Source organism: Athene noctua, chromosome 24 (assembly GCF_965140245.1).
Source record: "Athene noctua chromosome 24, bAthNoc1.hap1.1, whole genome shotgun sequence".
Taxonomy (NCBI): domain Eukaryota; kingdom Metazoa; phylum Chordata; class Aves; order Strigiformes; family Strigidae; genus Athene; species Athene noctua.
The window spans coordinates 6519652-6539211 of NC_134060.1; the positions used below are offsets into that span (position 1 = coordinate 6519652).

A 19560-nucleotide genomic window follows, 5' to 3' on the forward strand; every position below is an offset into this window, starting at 1 on the left:
CTAGGAGAGAAGAGAAGCACCAGTGAAGCCCAAGAACCCAAATTATGGCTCCAGGTACCCCACGGTCAGGGTGCTGGCCACCAGCAGGGCACCACAGACCACAAAAATACCTGAAATATGAAAGTGCCATCGACTGTAATCACAGCAATTACTGTGCATCATGTTAATGTTCTGAAACTCGCTGATGTTATTTTTTGGAAGAACTTCTGGTCGAGCAGGTGGCACCATCCTGAGCTACGCTACTGAAATCCACTTGGATCCAAGCGTGCGGGTGGAGACAAGGCTCTGTCCCACGGGGGGAGGTTGGACAGACATAGCCCCTGGGTGCTCAGTGTCCTGAGGGTGCCCTGACACCCTGCCCCAGCCCGCGGGCAAACGCCCTACGACAGAAAAGGCAGCGGAAGGGTCTAGTGGAGCTGAGCAGCTTTTTGCTGAAGACAAGCAGGGTCTTCTGCCTCCTTCCAGGCTAGACTGAACTTCAAAACTGCTAAAAGCCTGAAAAAGCTGCTGGTTGGATTTTCAGCAGTATATTTGAAAGAGCTATCGCGAGAGACAAACATATTCCTGGGCTGAGCAGCAGTTTAATTTCTGAGCCTGACAATGAAAGTATTTATTTTAAGAAGAGAAGAGGTCTGTGGAAGCAAACTTCACCCGCTCACACTACTTCAGAGTAAAAGTCACTTCCAACACCACAGTAATTAGTGTAGCCAGAGTAAAAGCACTTTTACTGCCAGAGCACCCAAACAAGGAAAACTTTTCCTGGTAGTAACATCATTACGCTGCTGAAGTTCTGCTGGAGAGTTTCGGAGGAACGAGACATAAGAGCAATTCATTTTCGTTACTAGATGAGAAATATCCCACACCACCAGCACGTTCCTTCAATAACACCATTACAATGGACTCCTCTATGAGGGGAAGCTGCAGACAGGATGAGAAAATAGCCAGAACATGATGTACAGCACTCCCTGCTCCTCGAGTTGTCACATCACACCGCCCGCCTGAGCCCGGACTGACCATAAAACTCCATGGGAGATCCATCCCAGACTCATCCTATTTCATCCCCGCAGCCTCTAGCCGTTTAAATTCCTATTTCACTTCAAGGACCCATCTTGTAACAGTCATAAATTGATGCCTTGGCCCTCCCCATATCCCGTTTCCAGGAAGGTCTGACTGCTGCTCTGAGGTTAAGGAGAAGTAAAGCTCCTCATGTCCAACAGTTTGTTCTCTGTTGGTCTCTGTTTCTAAGACTTTTTATTTCTCCACTGACGATTGTTAAAATTACTTTTCAGTAATTTTTTTTTTTTTAAATAGAAGTGCTGTCTTTAACAATAACACAAACTGCTTACTTGTACTAATAGCAGTTTTCACAATCCAAAAGCAAGAGTCGATACACTCAATTTTCCCAGGCTTTCATTCAGCTTGATAACGTAGCTGAAATCTTCATATTCAGTCCTATTTAGCTGTCATCCCAGTTCTATTTTTGACAACCACACTGATAACCTAATTAGCATTTTATTCAAAAGACTTTGCCTGACAGGAAAAAGAACATGTCAGTAAAGATTCTTTTTTTTTTTTTAAATACATATATATATATATATATATACACAGATTAGCAAAGCTACAGGTCATTCTGTTGCAGTCAAACTGTGTCTATCCCTTGCCATACCTTTTTATTTAACTATCTTTATAATTTCTTCTGGTCTAAGACAGATTGATTTCAAAGAACTACTCCAAATGATTCCTAAACCTAAGAATTAACCTCCCTGAAGATTATTTCAGCTGCATGTATGTTGTTTATATACTGATCAACTGCTTTGTGTAGGTAAAAATCAGCTCCCTTACACAGACAATACCCACTCTTTTTTACAGAAAAATCACTTGGTCTATTTTATTCAAGGAGTCTTAAACACACTTGATTTCAGTGGGATTTGAATACCTGACCCTCTTCACAGTTCCTCTTAGAAATAAATAAATATGGGGTTTTCCAAGCCAGTGTTAGTATTTTATTTCTAATAAGAGGTCTAGCTGTAGCTGGTATTTTTCACAAAGTAACAGACACTAAAACATGTGACTGAAGAAAATAAGCTCAGTTCCACTACACAAAAGTGGTGAGTTTTTTTTTCCCCCACTCATTACAATTATAAAGACCCACAAATGTGACCTTGAAAAGCAGGAAAATGAAGACATCACCTGATTTTTAGAGCCTCCTGTCCTTGGGGCAGCAGGCATATAGCCTTGGGAGGTAGGACTGGCAGCAATGCATGTTTAATTCCAAAATGTCTTCATTTTTGACAAATATTAAGTCCTGAAACCGTTACGCATTCAAACACTGCAGCACAATGCTAGACCGTGGAAGTCTCTCATCAAAACCGTGTTCAAAACTGAGAAACAGAGAATTTGATTAATGGCTCCAGGCTCCGAGGCTACAGCAACACGTTATGGGGTGTTACCAGCACCCTGAGGGTCCTGGCCCGGGTGGTAAAGCGGGGAGGGGAAGCGCTGGCAGCCCCCCCTAACACCCCCTAGCAGCTCCACGCTGGCGGCATGGGGAGGTGTGGCTCAGCTCCACTGAGTGCAGAAAAGTGCTCTCGTCAGCAAACGCTGTTCTCGGGAGGGCAAGAGTGTCGTCATGGCCAGACCTTCAGAGGCCCCTCGCAAGGCACCAACCCGACGGCGCTGCTGCAGGACATCTCGGCGGGTTTTAGAAGCATTTGCTACGCCCCGAGTGCGGAACTGGGTTACTAGGTCGGAAGAGATTGCTAGAAGCAACCAGCTAGTTAAGTCCAAATGGCATCTCGTTATTGTACATTTTGATATTTCATCTACTACCAAAATACACAACTTTGAAATACCCCCATTGTTAGGGAATTCTAATGGCAAAAGCAATCATCTCAGCCTTAGAATCACAGAATCACTGAAGTTGGAAAAGCCCTTGCAGCTCCTCCAGCCCAACCATGACCCTCCCCCTGACCGTTCCCAACTCCCCCAGATCCCTCAGCGCTGGCTCAGCCCGACTCTTCAACCCCTCCAGGGATCCCGGGGACTCCCCCCTGCCCTGGGCAGCCCATTCCAACGCCCAACAGCCCCTTCTGCACAGAAATCCTTCCTCAGAGCCAGCCTGACCCTGCCCTGGGCAGCTTGAGGCCATTCCCTCGGGGCCTGGCGCTGGGGCCTTGGCTCCAGAGACTCATCCCCCCTCTCTGCCCCCTCCTGGCAGGGAGTTGCAGAGGGCCAGGAGGTCTCCCCTCAGCCTCCTCTTCTCCAGACTGAACCCCCCCAGTTCCCCCAGCCGCTCCCCAGCAGACCTGTGCTCCAGACCCTGCCCCAGCTCCGTTGCCCTTCTCTGGCCACGCTCGAGTCATTCAATGGCCTTTTTGGGGTGAGGGGCCCAAAACTGAACACAGTAATTGAAGTGATTTTCTTGATTTTATTTTCTTACTTTCTCTCCGCAACCAGTGTGGCAGTGACAAGCCCTACATCCTTATCTATCAACGGCAGCTGCTTACCTTGTGCATGACAATCTTCCGCTGAGCTGGTTCTGCCACATCGATCATCTTCTGCACCACGTAGTTGGCGTACTGATCTTTCATCATGGTGTATAAGGCACTGTGAGGGCCATCGTTCATAGTGCACACCTCATCGATCAACATGGCACGCTCCGTACGGGAGGCGTGAGTAACGCATTTCTCCACCACATTGCTGTAACAATAAAAGAAGGACAATCTGTGAGCAGACACCATCTCTACTGGGCTTTTCATTAAACACCAAGGAGATCTCTCGTGCTTCTAACAAGGGCAGACCATTTGGGAGAGATGTATGGGCTGGCACAGAAGTTCAGCAGTGTGAAACAGGAGAGCAGTCCAAGGAACTTGGGATCTGAGCGGGAATTGAGGTAAAGGACCAGTTCAGGCTTTATTTCACCCAAATCTGTGCAACTCTACACAGTGGTAAGAGTGATGCTGTATTTGAGGTCAGCATCCGTTCTCACAGCGTGCCCATTAGAGAAGCATATGAGTTGTCCTTTGTTTGCTTTTCTCAGTACTGGAGCTCAACAGGAACAGAGGTCCAAGGTTAGAACAACAGGGAAATGCTTATTCAGGAACGAAAGATTTTAGCAAAGGCAGAGAACTTCCAAAATTCCTGAATATATTAGATGACTAGTCTCTGCTCTCCAGAGAGCCAAGTTAAATAGGATGTATGAAAGGGGACAGAGTTTTACTAGTCTTATCTTCTGCATCCCTGACTGAATCATAAAATCACCATGTGGTTTGCCACAACTAGTGCTCAGCTCAGGGGACATCGCACACTAATTAACGCTTCATCTGGAAAGAAGTTTAGAAAAAAGAGCAAGGCAAGTCAGGGAGGAAGAATCTGAAATAAAACATTAAGACCATGCTCTCCTAATTCTTGTTAAAGTTACACTTCCCCTGTGTCCCTAAGTACGTCCCTAAGTATTAAAACACTGTTTTACTAATCATAAGAAGGGGGGGGAACACTGAGCCTCTGAAGAGCTCAGCCTTCATGTTCAAATGGCTAGAAACACACACAAAAGGAGTTTGCAAATGTAGGAAGTATTACTTTGTCTTGGCATCCACTAAGGTACCTGGATTTTGCTGCTACCCATGTGTAGCTCTGTAGCACCTGGACTAACAACCTCAGACTGCTGCAGCTTCCCTACGAGGCTATCATTATGCATATGTCTCAAAAAGGACAGCTAGACTTAGCATATAAAAAGCCCAGATTCTTCTAGGAAAAGCAGGATGAAAAACAAATTATGAAAAGCAGGATGAAAAACACTGATTTCCCAGATTCCCCTGTGGCTTGACACAGCATTCCAGGGGCAGTGAAATGCTCTTATGGCATGTTATTATGCAAGGGATAGTGACCACTTAAAAAAACACCAAAACAAAACACCCAAAACTCTTGGTCAAGTTCAGGAATTTAAGATTAGAGCTACTCTTCCACACCTTCATCCTCCTTTGTTACAAGTAAAACTTACCTTGCCAGTCACTCATCCCTGTTTATAAGCAGTTATAAATAGCATTCTGTTAAGTAAAAAGTTATTTTCACCTCCTTTCACCTCCCTACACCCCGCCCCTAACTTCTGCAACTCTAGCATGTGTCCATGCTCCCACAGGGTGTGGAGACTTTAAGGAACAAATTCATACCTAGCAAATTTATGTTGACTCAACACGAGCACGTTGCCTCTAATTTCTGCTACAATCTTGCTCTTATCCTCAGGCCGACCATGTTCTAGTACATGCTGGATAACATAGTTCCCATACTGATCCTGTTTGAGAGACAGAAGTGTGTGACAAAACGTGGACAGGAACCATTAATATCAAACTAGTTCCCAATGTGCATTAAGACTTACAAACTTGAACTGAGCACTAATTAAAATATCTACTGTACAAATGATATAAATACTTCTACAAAAACATGCATTCTACCAGGAGGTAAAATGCTGCACACCTTTGTACCAGTTATAAAACTGAAAACAGTGTCCTTGAACATGAAATGTCAATACTGTGCTTATTTCAAGTTTCTTTGCTTTCTTCAGGTTCAAATGTACCAAATCACATCCTGGAGGGCTGTGCCATGGTTCTAGCTATGGGACACTTAGGCATTTTCATATTCTGAACGTGTGTCTATTCAGATGACAAGATATATGATATATATTTTCCCAGTTCACAATACCAGAGGCATGATCCAATGCCCCACCTCCATGCCCAACCTCTTTCCACACAGGACAGGGTTCATTTGCTGTTCTATCCATCGTGCCCCTATACCAGAATCCCAGTAAAACAAGTTCTCAGAAGGACTGCAAGGAAGAGGAAAGGCAGCCAGGAAGCGGGTGTGCATAAAACCAACACATTTTAAGAATTACTTGGCATTTTCTTTTCCAAGAAGTAACGAGCTTTTCGCATTAACTCCCTTTAGACATTAGTTGCACTGTAACTTCTGGAGTGAAATACTAGGACACACACCCACTCAACTGAAGATCCTTTTCAAAAAGGAGAGTAACTACGACTTTCATACCTGCTGGATATTTGCACATAGCCAAAACAATTAGTGGTGCTGCATTTCTTGCCTGCTGTGATCCTTGCCATTCCTCAGGAATGGCGTCCCTGTGTTCAGAGAACCCCAGCAGCACTACAGCTGCAGTCCCAAACAGGCTGCCAGAAGCTTCCCTAAAACAAAGCAGTAAACGAGAAACATCTCACAGCACCTGAATTCCCCTGTCCCACACCGACCTGAACGAGCTGCTCGGTGTGTTGGTGAAGTTCCTCCAAGATGGGAAGGGTCTGCTCAGGAAGACAGTGCTCAAGGATCCTCTGGATCACACGACAGCCATATGGATGTGTAGACAACGCAAAAACCTGCATTCAACAGACAGGCAAGCACAGGCAGCAACACATCTGTTAGTCTTTGTGAATCCCAGAAACCTTTCAGAATTAAATGAACACATGGGGGGGTTTCCTGGGCATGGTAGGTAATGCCAGCTTGCAGCACAGCAGCTCCACACAGCATAAACTGAAACTGGAAACATCTGCTCCCCGCTGCCACAGGACTAACTGGGTGATCGCAGGCACATCACACCCCTACCTGTGCTTCAGCTTCCCTGCTCACAAAACAGGAAAACAAATGGAAAAGCCTCTTGATTAATAAAAAGAACACTGGGACAACCAAGCATTATTAGAAGCTGTGTTAAAACACTGTTTCAGAAGAATAAATCCAGCATACTGTTTGCCAGCTACGTATTTTAAGCTATGTAAGAAATGGTATGAACCAGAAAGTTAAAAATGCTCAGCAAAAGGATTTTCCTCAACTATTTGAATTTGTTTAAAAGCCTTAACCACGCTTAGGAGAAGTGACAACAAAGAACCTTCTTTCTCATTTCTAACGGATTACCAAATCTGTTGGTAAGAACATGACACATTTTATTATTGCTGCACAGTTTTCTGTCTAAAGCACAAAGTCCTATTTGGTTGCTTAAAATTAACAAAAGTAGCAAATCCAAGCACCAAAGTTAAATTGACAGTCTACAAATTCTTAATAACTGTTGAGTAAACTGTGCAGGAAAAGCAGGACTTGAAGTGCAATTAACTACCGAAAAATAGCGAGGTGATAAGTTTAATCTTCCACACGAAAGTTCAGACGAAACTGGGACGGCTGGTCAAAGAAGTGTCAGTGCCGTCAACCGAGTTCCCAGAGGTATTTCTGCCTTGCCTAACTCCCTAGCGGAAGGTCCAAAGCTAAACTCTAACCAGCAAATCTGCTGAGCAAGTTTCCAGCTAGAATCCTGCTTGTTTTGACACAGCCAAGCAAGTCCCCGCTTTCACAGCTGTTCCAGGAGCAGCCAAACTAATAAAGCCTGGTTCCTGCTGTAACAACCCCAGGCTATTCTCACATCCCTGTGGCAAAACCCTCAATACTTCAAAGTCCCCCTCCAAAGCCAATTAAGTTGAAGCTGGAAACACCCAAACCAGCACTTTTGTAATGGAAGACAAGCTGACTACAGGCAGAATAAAGCCAGCTACACATTAATATCCAGGACATCAATTCAGGAGAGGATATCAAGAAAAAACTAGGAGAATGAAGCACAAGTAACTGCCCTTTTCTAGATGAAACTCATGTTTTTTCCCTGGTCTGACACCCTTGGGAAACAGCAGTTCTCTAAGCCGTCCTCACAGACAGGGATCATAATGAAAGCTTACTACACCCATCACAAAACTCTGCTCACCACCTTTACTATGAAGATGGATTAGTGAGAGACTTGTTTTCCCCTCCATCAGTCAAAAAATACTTGATGTTCCAAGAAAACAGATTTTTGCAAGGATGCTTTACTGTGATATACCTGCACAAAAACGATAACAGAGACATGACCAAAGAGTTCCTAGGCTCCCTAACGTTGCTGCATAATCCTTTCAACTAACGCTTGCTAAAATTTAAAATTCAAAATAGTAACAAGTTACAGCCACTCTCACGCTCTTCAAAGCGACGTAAGAATATAAAGAATGAGAGTCAGTCTCTTGGTCAAGGACTTACCTGTCCCTTAAATGCATCAATGATAAACTGCAGGGACTGAGGCTGCACACACTCGATACACTTCTGCACCACGTGATTACCGTTCTGGTCTTTCACACACTTGAGGACGTGGCCATCCAACTCCCGTACCATCTCATTCTATTAGGAGGAGAGAAAGACAAACAGAAAGCACCACCAGGATTCACGGCTGATAAATGCGAAGTCTTCACTGCTAAACGTGGTCAAGAATATGAAAGGTATGAAGGATGCACCGATCTATTTCAAACTGGAAGTTTTCTAGTGGCCAAGCACTGAGATGAAGCTTGTTGTGCTACAGAAACCACAAAGAAAAATATTACTACGAAATGAAGATGAAGCACTCCTTTCATTAAACATGAGTGTCCTCTTACAAGTATCCAAATTTAAGAAATTTTACTGATCCAAAGCTTTACTGTGCAGCCTCCATTTCTTCCTCTGCTCCCCACAAGAGAAAGAAATCTAAAATGCCCAAGCTTCATAAACTTTTGGGGTAGAAGCTTCATATGTCACTAAAACGCAGTCAGCACTGGGGTAAGAACTTCCGAGTATTTTACATAGGCAAGGTAATACTGCATGATAATTAAGGAATCCGAGCAGATATAAAGTTTAAGTATGACTAGTGTACCACACGTGCAGGCTAAAAGCTTCACAAACAGCAAACAGAGAATGACCGTTTTGGGGAATTTAACAATACCACAAAACTGGATGAGTTCAGTTCTGCAACTGAGACGAAAGCAGGCATTTCAGGAGCACAGAGTACTCAAAAATACCATTCTGGAGGAATACAGTTAGTAGATCCTCAGACCAGCAGTGCTGGAGCTTGGGCACCACCCTGCTGACATATTAAAGCAACAGCTTAACTCAGGCTCAACCTAAAGGGAATGAGCTTTCCTAAAGCCTCTTTCAGATTTTTAATTTAACAACCTACATTGAGATTCTTGTATTACAATTGCTAACACCTTTATTAGCTAGCTTGCCTAGCGTATTTTTTCATCTTAATTCATTGTTCATAAAACCCTAGAGGAACTGCTTTATTAATGAGCTTTGAGTGGGACTCTGGCTATCATCCACATCTCTGCAACGCCAGGCCTGGCTCAACAGGAACTAGGAGCTCCTCATACACCTCACTGGAGGTAAGCAGAATACTGACCCACATATCAAAGCAGTGATAGCAAACATTAAAGGCAAAACTCTGGTACGGCTTCCTTCAAGGGATTTAAAAATATCTTCTAATTCACCATCATTCTCAGTTTTCCCTACATACATAATCTGATTTCAGGGAATTAACAGAGAACCAACACCATTACCAGTTAAGTGGAACAAGAAGATGACAACGAGACCCAGGAACGGTGTCACATACTTATCATGCACATGAAACGTAACAAACATGCCATAAAACAAACCAAAAGAACACCAGCCACAAGAGGAACAGAAGGTCGCAGTTCAGGTCACCAAATGGCAAGGAACAGTAAACATCAAGAAGAAAGTTAAAATTGAAACTTACAATTACCTGCTGGTCGGGGGGAATAAACTCAAGGGCCTTCTGGATCACCCTACAGCCGTACATCTGCAGAGCCAGGGACAGAACATGCCCACGGATACGTTCTGCCAAGGCTAACTTCTGTTCCAGGCTGCCAAACTGGGAAGATGAAAACCAGTCACTACATGCACAAACCCTGGAGTGGCCAAGCAGCACAGCAGCCCTCCCACGCTGCCACACCGAGGTGTTAAACGAGAAACACTGTGCTTACTGAAAAAATACCAACCGCACCTCAAGGGATGCGAACAGGCGTAAGCCAGACGTCTGTCCCGTGTCTGCCAGACATGTCTGACACATGTGAAACAAACTCCAGAGTCAAAAGTGCTGGGGCCACCAGGATGACATGTGGCAGTTCACTGACCCCTGACAGAGCTGATATAAAGTTACTGGACAGAACCACCAAGGCTTGGTGCCCACTTTCAAGGAGGAGAGGTGGGTGTCTGCCCAACCTCCTGGTACGAACACACACCTCTTCCTTCCAGCAGATGCTGTTCACTGGGAAAGTTTCTTTTGTTCCTAAATACATGAGTATGGCAGCTCAGCACAGCACCCTTGAAAAGTCTTGCTGAACCTATATCTCCTGGATATGATGTTATTTATTCACAGAATCATCCAGGTTGGAAAAAGACCTTGAAGATCATCTAGTCCTAGACCTTTTGCATCTCAAAGCAAAGTGTTACTTTTCAGATGAATCTTTATGAGTCCCACACCTCAGTCACCCCAACAGGAATGATGCAACAGCCTGAGGGGAGGAGATGACATCAGTGTTGACAGACATCCACCATTTTATCCAAATAGCAGGGTTTCTGCGAGCTCATCCAATATCTCAGAACAGGAGGCATCCAAGTAAAACTTGCAGGGGAACGCACACTTACTTCAAAGAACTTCTGGATGACGTAATTTCCAAATACATCGACCATCAACTGATAAGCTGCCTGGAGGATCTCGTTGAACACAAGCTGACGTTCTGCTGGGGTAGCACGCTCCAGTTTCAGCTGAATAAACCTGAAAAATAGGGATGGTGTGATGCTACTGGCACATACACCCTCAACACATTTGTTAATAAAAGTTCTCTCAAAAGCCTCACACACTAAGCTGTTGCAAAACAAATCTTTAAAATACAGTTGTCCTATCCAGCAATCTGAAACCTTGGGGTGGTCCCAGCCATGAGATCCATGGCCACATGACTTTGTCAGTACCCAAAAATCTCCTCCTTCCAAGCAAAGCAGATCTCAATAGAGTAATACAGCAAGGTCTTGTGTCCAGATGGCTCTTTAAAATGAGTTAAGCTATGACAGTGAGTCTAACCAGCAAATGACAAAGCAAACAAGCTCCTCTTCAGAGGAGGAAATCCTGCTATCAGCATTTGTGCCCAAACAATCTTTAAAGAGAAGGGTCAGTGTGTTACTACTTGGTTTTTCACTCTTTTTCCCTGTTCTGCCTTTTTGCTTCAGGATGTGATGCAAATTGCAAACGACACTGACTCAGAGAGCAGCTTCCCCCAGCACAAGGTTTTGAATCCCACCTGGATCCATGCTGATCTTGGGAGAACTCCATGATGTGCCCAGCAATCTCCCTCAGCTGTAAATTAGGGTACCGGTTATTGCGAAAGTCTTCAAGCAGCCTGCTTCGGCCAGAGGGCATAACATCAGACATCCCATAGCGCAAGCGAGAGGAGGGGAAGAGCGTACTGCTGGGGCTGAAGAGGCTGGAGGCACTGCTTGCACTGCGGTACTTGGCTTCAGCTCCAGGGGCAGCAGAGATATAACGGCCACTCCCATTCGTGAGCCCTCCTGCAAGTCACAAAACCAGGATGAAATCAAGAGGCCGAGGGATTAATTTACAACCTGTGCATGCTATTTTATTTTTATTTACTCCTTTTCCACTGAGATGGGTTACTGACATGGTTCAACTAGGAAGTGTTCAGCAACTAAGCTATGTGAAGTGCCCCCAAAATAATTGAGATAGGGAAGTGTTCAAGCACCGTTCCTGAGCATGGCACTGTTGTATGATGTTAGGAACAGCCATAGATTTCTGCAAAGAACAGACTGTAACAACTTCTGTTCCTCGCTCTGTGTTGAAACTGTCTTAAAACAGACAAATGTCAATCCCACCACTTGCATCTTTTCACGAACTTGCTGTTCCTAATTGCCTTCTCCTCCATCCTCAGGTTTTTTCACCTGTCCTGCTGCCGTGTCAATGATTTAAAAGAAGTGTACTGGGGGTGGGGTACAGAATTAAGATGAAATTATTTAAGAAAAAGGCAGCAAGAAGCAACTATAAAAATTTTGGATATAAAAAACAAATCACTATTAAATACAGGTAAAGAACAATAAATTAAAAACAATAAAATACCTTTAAAAATCCTATGCTTTCACAAATGCCCTAAAGATTTTCACTCACATTAAGACAGCTGCTGAATTACCCGGTAACAGGTATATGGGGAATAGATAATGATTCACTATACGGTTAGCAAACTGCAAGCATTGATAGGAACCAACTTAAACCTTTAAACAGTGTTTCCTTGCCTGCAATTTTTTGAAATTTTCTTCAGAGCTACAGCAGAGGATTCTTCCCTTTCTGGCAGGGCTCGGGATCCCTCTGCTGGTCAAAGGCTGCAAGATGCCTTGAGTGAGTACGGTTTTTCCCGGGTGGGACAAAGTTCCCCCAAGAAAAATGCTCTTATCACATGGGAGCCTGCCATCTGAAAGGCCAACATGAGGCAGAGGGCAAACCACCTGGAAAAAAACACTGCAAGAAGTCTTTGCAAAGGAAGGAAGACATTCAAGGCAAACATCGGTAGGGCTGTCTGCAAAGAGACCAGACCTTCTCCTGGCAGCCATGCACATGACAGTATCCGAAATAAAAAATATTAAATAAAGTAAGACCTGACTGAACTCCTCTGCCATCAATGCCTAAAGGAAGCTCCCATGCAGGAAACACTACGTGAGAATTAAGTGTCTTGATAACGACCTAATTAAGTTCATCTGTCTCTAAGCTGGGCAAATGTGTTCTGACTTCTCCAGAGCTGGTGCCAAACCTCCCCTTTCTCGAGGAGGAGACAGAGACTTGAGAGATTCTTGTTCAGATCTCTTTCTTATGCTGCCTTGGCAAAGGTGTGGCCATCATCTTCTCTACCTACCTTACTACTTAATTGAGGAAGAACTCCAAAAAGTGACACAGTGATATTCCTTACTGCTGGAAGGACCAGGATATTCAAAGGAACCTCTCAGGTAAACGAAACTCAGCAGTGACGAGCTGAGCAATAGCACACTCATCTTTTCCATGGCATTCGAAGAAGAGCTCAGAATTGCCGCTTGTTTTCTGAGACCCTGGGGCAAGTAAGAGTCATTGCACTAATGCTCTTAAGTGGAAAACTAGTTCCTGGTCATCTGCAAATGACTGTAAGAGGAAAGGGTTTAGCACTCACCACCTATGACTTATCTCTCAGTGAAGACGGAAAGCACAGTTTGTACAGAAAAAGTCTTCTCTGTCAGAGCTTTTCTGAGAAAAACCTGATCTTTCCAGAGATTCAAAATAAACCACGAATTATCTCTCTCTTCTGACGGAGATGCTGACTGCAGGTTGCCCATGATGTTCATAATCATACTGGGAATTAAGAGACCATGTGGGGACAGGTTTCCTAAATCAAGTAAGCACTTCTGGAACCCACCTGTGAACCACCAAAGGCCAGAAACCTTGGAGCACCTCAAGCTCCTTTATGCCAATGTGTGGCTGGAAATACAGGGACTCTGCCAGATGCCAGAGTTCAGTGGGAGCTACCAGCAACTACAAGGAAACAGCTCCCCGATCAAGAGCAGTACACAGAGCTGGAAACTCCTGAAATTCTTAGGACACAAGGGTAGGATAAAGGGACAAAAACTGAAAAGAAGGGACAGGACTCCTGCAAGATGTTGGCACTGATAATTTCTCCTGCATCCTCGGCCAGAACAAACTTCAAAAAGGGGGTCTGCAAACTGTGTGAATACATCCTATGCCCTTGCCAAGCACTCTGCATCGCCCTACGACAGTAAACTAGTGCTGTACACAGTACATGGAAGCTCTATAGCAGTGACAGAGTGGGGTGGTTCTGCCTCTGAACACACTGACCATATTTTCTTAAAAGTGTCTGGGCTATGTCAGGCAAAATCTGTATCTGGGGAGGACAATGTGCACAGAGTCTATCCTGGGGACTCCAAGATGGACACGTTACTCAGACTCACACCGCGGCCGTAACAACTGAGCATTTTCTATTTTGAAATGGTAAGTCATCTTCTCAGCGGTTGCTGGGACACTTGAGACAGATGTTAACCTGAAAGAATTACTGATTTGAGGGGGGAAAAAAAAAGAAAGACAACGAAAGGATGAGTTAAAAAGAAAATACAAGGGAAGAAACACAAAGGCTGCTGTCTGAAAACAAAGCACTTGAGTAAGCTTCCAGGGGACTTTTATAAGGCCCTCAAATTGCTCTGCAACGCAGGAGTTCCTGGTATGAGAAACGCCAAAACAGTAGGAAAAAAGGGAAGATGAAAAGATGGCTCTGTGAGAGAGCTGGCAGAGAAGACTGTCCCTGCTGCTCTCCCCTACAGAGGGCTCAGCACAGAGGCGCCGGGCAGCGCCCGCCCGGCTAAGGGGCCCCCACGCTGCCTCCCCAGGGCTGGGAAGGGGCACCCCCCCCCTTGTCACTGCCCCAACCTGTCACCCCGTGCAGCCCAGTGCCAGGGTGTGCCACCGGCTGCCCAGGGAGATGCAGCCCTCCCAGTTGGTCACAGCTAAGTGGTTATCAACTCCCCAGCCAGTTTTCCCAAAAAAATCTCTAATAAATCAAATTCCCACATGCGTGTATCAGCCTCCTCACATCAATCCCACCTTTTAAATTACAGGCTGACAACAGTATGGAGCAGCTCCTGAAAGAATATCGTAAAATTAAAATAATTACTTATCCACTGCAAATCCCCATCCCCACTCCAAACTGGGAAAACCCAGAGTCAGGCACATTCAGCCCCAGGCTGCAGCGTTGTAAGTGTTTCTCATGGGACCACACCAGCTACATATGCAAGACCTGACAAAAACTGCTTGTGGGACTGCACAAACTGATGTAATGTATAACCTGGCCAAAATTAAAATTTTAGCATTTAAAAAAAAAAGTATTTAGCAATTTATAATTCTATAGTTTTGATCACTACTGGAGAAGAAGAGGGCCCCTGCTGCCTTTAGCACCTAAAAGTGCCTATTCAGAGTTGCTTTATCCTAGCTAGGCACAGTTGTATATGCTGCACACACCTTTGAGTTTAAAGCATGTATTTAGCTCAGCCTTCCTCCTCCAGCAGTTCTTTTCCTAAGAACTAGCTGCATGGTTATTTCAGGTACTTGTGATTACCCAGACATTTCACAAGGTCACTTTACAACACCAGGAAAAGCCTAGCTTGATAAATACACATCATTTTTCACAGCTACGAGCTTTCAGAAAGCCAGAAGAACCGGAGCTGAATCTTTACACACAGCACCAACCCAACAGACAATTGACTTGTGCATCCAAGAGACCTGACAAAGTCAAACCCACAGCTTACACTGCATTTAACCATAGATTTGCTGACTGCAAGTCAGATTTAATGCCAATTTCTTATGTCATTGTGTAACCCTGAAATGAAAGTTACTCAAAGTGACTCCCCCTGGCTGTCTCCCCCCATGTAACGCACTGATAGGATGTGGTTCTGAACCTAACTGCTCTAATTTCCCTTTTTACAAACAACAAGTTTGGGTGTTGCCATCTATTCTTTCGTTTTTAGATATTTGGAAGTACTCTTTGTCCTCTGTATCACAAACTACTTCTGACATCACTCCCAAATAGAAAGAGAGTCAGCCTCAAGCTTCTTATAAGGGAAAAACAATGCCTGTGCTGGTTTTATAGCATTAAAACTTATTTTATAACCAGAGGAAACGACAACTACATTTAACACTGTCTTCCATTACAGGTGAAAGAGAAACTTATAAAAAATATATTAAATGACCTTTTACAGATTTCAAGGTGAAAACCACACAAATGCAGAGCTATTCTGTATGAGATCTTTCTTGCAGCAAAGCCAAAATCAGCCACGGAGAAAACCCAGCTACAAGGAGAGGAATATTTTGTCAAGATGGGAAGACCCACACTAACTGCTCTGAGGAACAACCCATTTATGTAAATGGTAACTCCACTTTCTTTCCAGAGTTTGTTCTCAGATTAACCTTCCTCTGATCCAGTTTTTAAGATTCATTCTTTTGTTTGCCTGCAGGGGCAACAGACATTTTCTACAGCCAGACTTGGAATGTCGTTAGTCTTCAGCATTAATTTACTGTAGCTATTTAACTGTCAGCTTAAGGACTATACAGCTGCATAAATAAAACTAAAAACCCCTCCAATTCTATTAAAGCTTTGAACAAGGAAAGATGGTAAATCTAAACTTGATCTCAAAAATCATGTTTATTACTATTCCATGCTAACCTTTAGCCAGGATCAAATTTATCACACATGCATGTAATAAACATGATATAGTATTAGTAAATAGTAATAGTAAACTGTTCTGATAAGCAAAAGTTTTGTTTCATCCAGATAGGTATGTGACAGAACCAGAAGAAAGTGATTTTTTTGAGCAATTACTAAGTTATCTGGTGCAGACGCAATGAATAACCTACCTTGTTTACAAGGCCTGGAAATGAACCCTTCAGGAAGTTCAGATGAGAATTGCTTTATTATTTAATATTTGCTTTATTTATTTTGAAGATTTACTTTATTATATGTAAGAGCTCTGGGCCAACTAGAAGCTCTCTGAGATGTAGCTTGCATCAAGTAATGTATCTTCCCAAAATTAGGCAAGCCTCTCCCCACGCACTAATGTGCTTTTGATAAGGCCACATTGATGGGAAGTTTTCAAAAGCAAACTCACAAAATCTTCAGCTACAAGCTAAGTTCTACTCCAGATAACATTGCATATTTTGGTTAAAAGAAGAAGCTGTATTCTAAGCTCATTAATTTACCGTTGAAAATTTAATGGGTATTTAAAAATATTTGACAAGTTTAACATATCTATTTATATAAAATATCTACATATCTATTTTATTCAAGGATAACAAACAACTGGTGCTGTTACCAAGATCTGCACAAGAAAACCAGTTTGTTTTTCAAACTCTTGGAAATGTGATCCATAATTTAGAGATAAGGAAACAAGGAGACAATAGAGAAACCTTCCTGTTTAACAGCTGAACTACTGCAAGAGACAAACACATAACAGAGGTGCTACAACTCCTGCCTCAGTGTTTCACCTACTTCTGCAAAAGCAGGGACTCTGCCACAGGAGTAAGAGCAGCAACTGGGCAGCAGGTATCTCAGCTACCCTGCAGCGGGGTGCTCACGTCTCTGCGCCGAGGGAAAGCAGAGCAGTGACCTGCAGGGCTGGCACAGAGGCACCATGGCTCTTACCCAGGTTTAAACTTGAAGATGATCCATGTGAAGATAAGGAAGGCGGTGGAGTCTGAGAGTGGCCAGGTCCTTGGCTGGGCAGAGGCATTCCCACAGGTCCAGGAGAAGAGGAAAACCCAAGGCCATTATAAAAACTGTGTCCTATAGGTGTCAAACTGCTGGATGTCCTCTTGTACAGGTCACTGCTCCCTGTAAGGGAGTCTCGGCGGGAGCCACTGCCCGTGTTGGAGTTAGCAACTGAAAAGAGGAAGAGAGTAAAATTTTGTGATGTCAACACACCGTCTGAGACACCTGGAGAGCCAGTACAATGGCACCTATTAACTACTTCATTGCACCAGGCTGTTGTTTTCCTAAGGGTGTTGCAAGTGCCCAATTAAACACGTTAATTAAAACCACATTGTTAATGGTCAAGCAGAAACTCTTGATTTAAATAATCAGCTTGAATCCTGTCTTTGCATTTAGAGTTTTGTCATTTTAATACAGATAGAACACATCAAGAAATACAGCTCCAAAAATCTACAAGCAGAAAGATCAAGAAAATAAAAATCTACCTAAAGGAAGCAACAGAATGAAACGACAGCGAACATGTTGGCTTTTGGACACAAACACTTAACGCTTTGCTTCTGAACCTTCAGAAGAAGGTTTATATACTTCAAAGCTCTCTTCCCTTAAGCATATCACTTAGTGTAACAGAAGATATTAGATCGCCCTACAAGCACTGCCTCGTATTTATTCTTTGGCCATCAGAGCTAAAACAAATCCAACATGAGATTTTATCTATTCATGTTTACTTAAGAGCATGTACAACTTCGTGTACATTTACTTGAAATCCTTCTGCTCACCTTTCATTATATTAAAAAACAGGTGCTGTTTGCACCAAGCTTTATTGAGATGGAAATCAGAACTCAATTTAACATAAACCCAATATTTTTTTGAAAGGCTGTATTGATAGTCAAATACAAACTCTTTAAATGCACTGTCAACTTGAGAGGGGGAAAAAAAAATAAATCAATTTTGCATTAAAATCTTGTTTAATAAATAGTGAAACTGTTAACTGAAATGAATTAATCATTTTTCATGACTGCACACAAGTTCTGGAAGCAACAGCCTCACATTTTTATTCACTGATAGATGGAAAACAAGTTTGTGCATCTTGGCATTGAGCAAACTAGTAATTGAATTCAATTAGTTAAATAAACTGAAGTGAAAGAAGCGAATGCTGTGTTTACCTGAATCCAAGATAGTTCACATTCTCAGGCTGGGTTTAAGAAAAATATTTAGAATAACTTTTATTTAAAACTGATTTGATGCAGTGACACTAGGTCCCTCAGTCTCTTCTGATGGAGCAGGTTCAAAAGGCATGTTTTAACTTGCCCTTCACACTGGTGAAAGCAGGAAAGTTCAGGACATAATTACTACCTCTGAGACTAAGCAGTAATTAAAGCAATTGTTCTACTTCAAAAAAAAAACTAAGACAAAAAAAAGCCCAACAAAAACAACAACCCACAAACATCTTTCTGGTTTTGTTTTATTCTGAAAAAATAAAAACTTTGTCTCCAACTGTCTAACAAACAAATCAAAACAAACCGTGTATGTAGCATTTCTTGCAACCACAATAAGGGACTTTTTTTTTGGTGTAGAAAAGAAACAATTCCCAGAATAAAGCATGGAAACCACCTCGGATCAGCTTGTTTAAAATCACAAAAAGTTATTCAGCCGTTACTCTGAGTTCGCTCCAGAGTGGCATCCATCCGTGTACTACTTCCTCTCAGGCCAGTACCTCCACCAAACACAGGCAGGTAAAAGCAAGGAAATCCAAAGCCATTTAAAAACTTAAATCTGTGGCAACAAGGGGACGACTGATAATGTGTATAACAAAACAAATGTATTACTGTGGTACTTCTAATTATATCATCTACTAAAAAGAATTTTCACCAGAAAGCACTGCAGATTTTGAAAGCCAAAACAGTCCCTGAAGGAAAATTTCTATTTAACCTCAGAGGGATGAAGAGGAGGGCTCAGCAGCTCGGTGCACTGACGCCAGCTCCAATGGCTCACAACCCCTGTAGCTGCATTTGGAGCTGCTCCTCTCCTTTTTTCCCCCCATGAAGAAGCTGCTGTTCTTACCTGCTGTTCCAAATCCTCCCAGCGCAGACCCCAGCGTGGCACCAAGAGAGCTGCTGCTTCCAAATCCCAGGGAAGTGTTGGCAGGCTGGGCAGAGCCCTGAGAAAAGAGTGAGCTGCTCTGGGAATTGCTGCTGAGAGAGTTGTTGCCGTAAAACGAGCTGGATGCCAGGTTGTTGGTGGGCTGCTGCTGGGGCTGGGGTTGGGGCTGCTGAGTTCCTAGAGGGCGAAATGGTCCGTTTGTTGTTCCTGCCAGGCCACCCGCTGCACCATTGGCCGAAGCTGCAGCCGCTGCAACTGCTGGAGAGAAAGTAGTTGGAAGCACAGACTGAAAAATCCATTTTTGTAGCAGTTTTGGAAGTTAAAACAT

The 19560-nt window shown here is 43.4% G+C and overlaps 1 protein-coding gene and 1 non-coding gene across 9 annotated transcripts in view; both read right to left on the minus strand.

Moving 5' to 3' along the window:
* PUM1 (pumilio RNA binding family member 1) overlaps nucleotides 1-19560 on the minus strand; it is a 78780-nt gene that overhangs the window by 1787 nt on the left and 57433 nt on the right. For 5 of the 8 annotated variants that reach the window (XM_074926393.1, XM_074926398.1, XM_074926396.1 and 2 more), the window contains exons 13-21: nucleotides 19194-19490; nucleotides 17067-17303; nucleotides 11133-11400; nucleotides 10483-10612; nucleotides 9572-9706; nucleotides 8050-8187; nucleotides 6255-6380; nucleotides 5169-5290; nucleotides 3507-3699 (exon numbers count right to left, since the gene is read on the minus strand). In XM_074926393.1, coding sequence (XP_074782494.1) covers nucleotides 3507-3699; nucleotides 5169-5290; nucleotides 6255-6380; nucleotides 8050-8187; nucleotides 9572-9706; nucleotides 10483-10612; nucleotides 11133-11400; nucleotides 17067-17303; nucleotides 19194-19490 — 1646 coding nt within the window. The remainder of the gene's footprint in view (nucleotides 1-3506; nucleotides 3700-5168; nucleotides 5291-6254; nucleotides 6381-8049; nucleotides 8188-9571; nucleotides 9707-10482; nucleotides 10613-11132; nucleotides 11401-17066; nucleotides 17304-19193; nucleotides 19491-19560) is intronic. The other 3 variants (XM_074926399.1, XM_074926395.1, XM_074926394.1) reach the window with 2 other exon arrangements.
* Nucleotides 2554-2638, minus strand: LOC141970060 (small nucleolar RNA SNORD103/SNORD85). Its single transcript, XR_012635140.1, has one exon. It is a non-coding gene; the product is annotated as a small nucleolar RNA SNORD103/SNORD85 (small nucleolar RNA).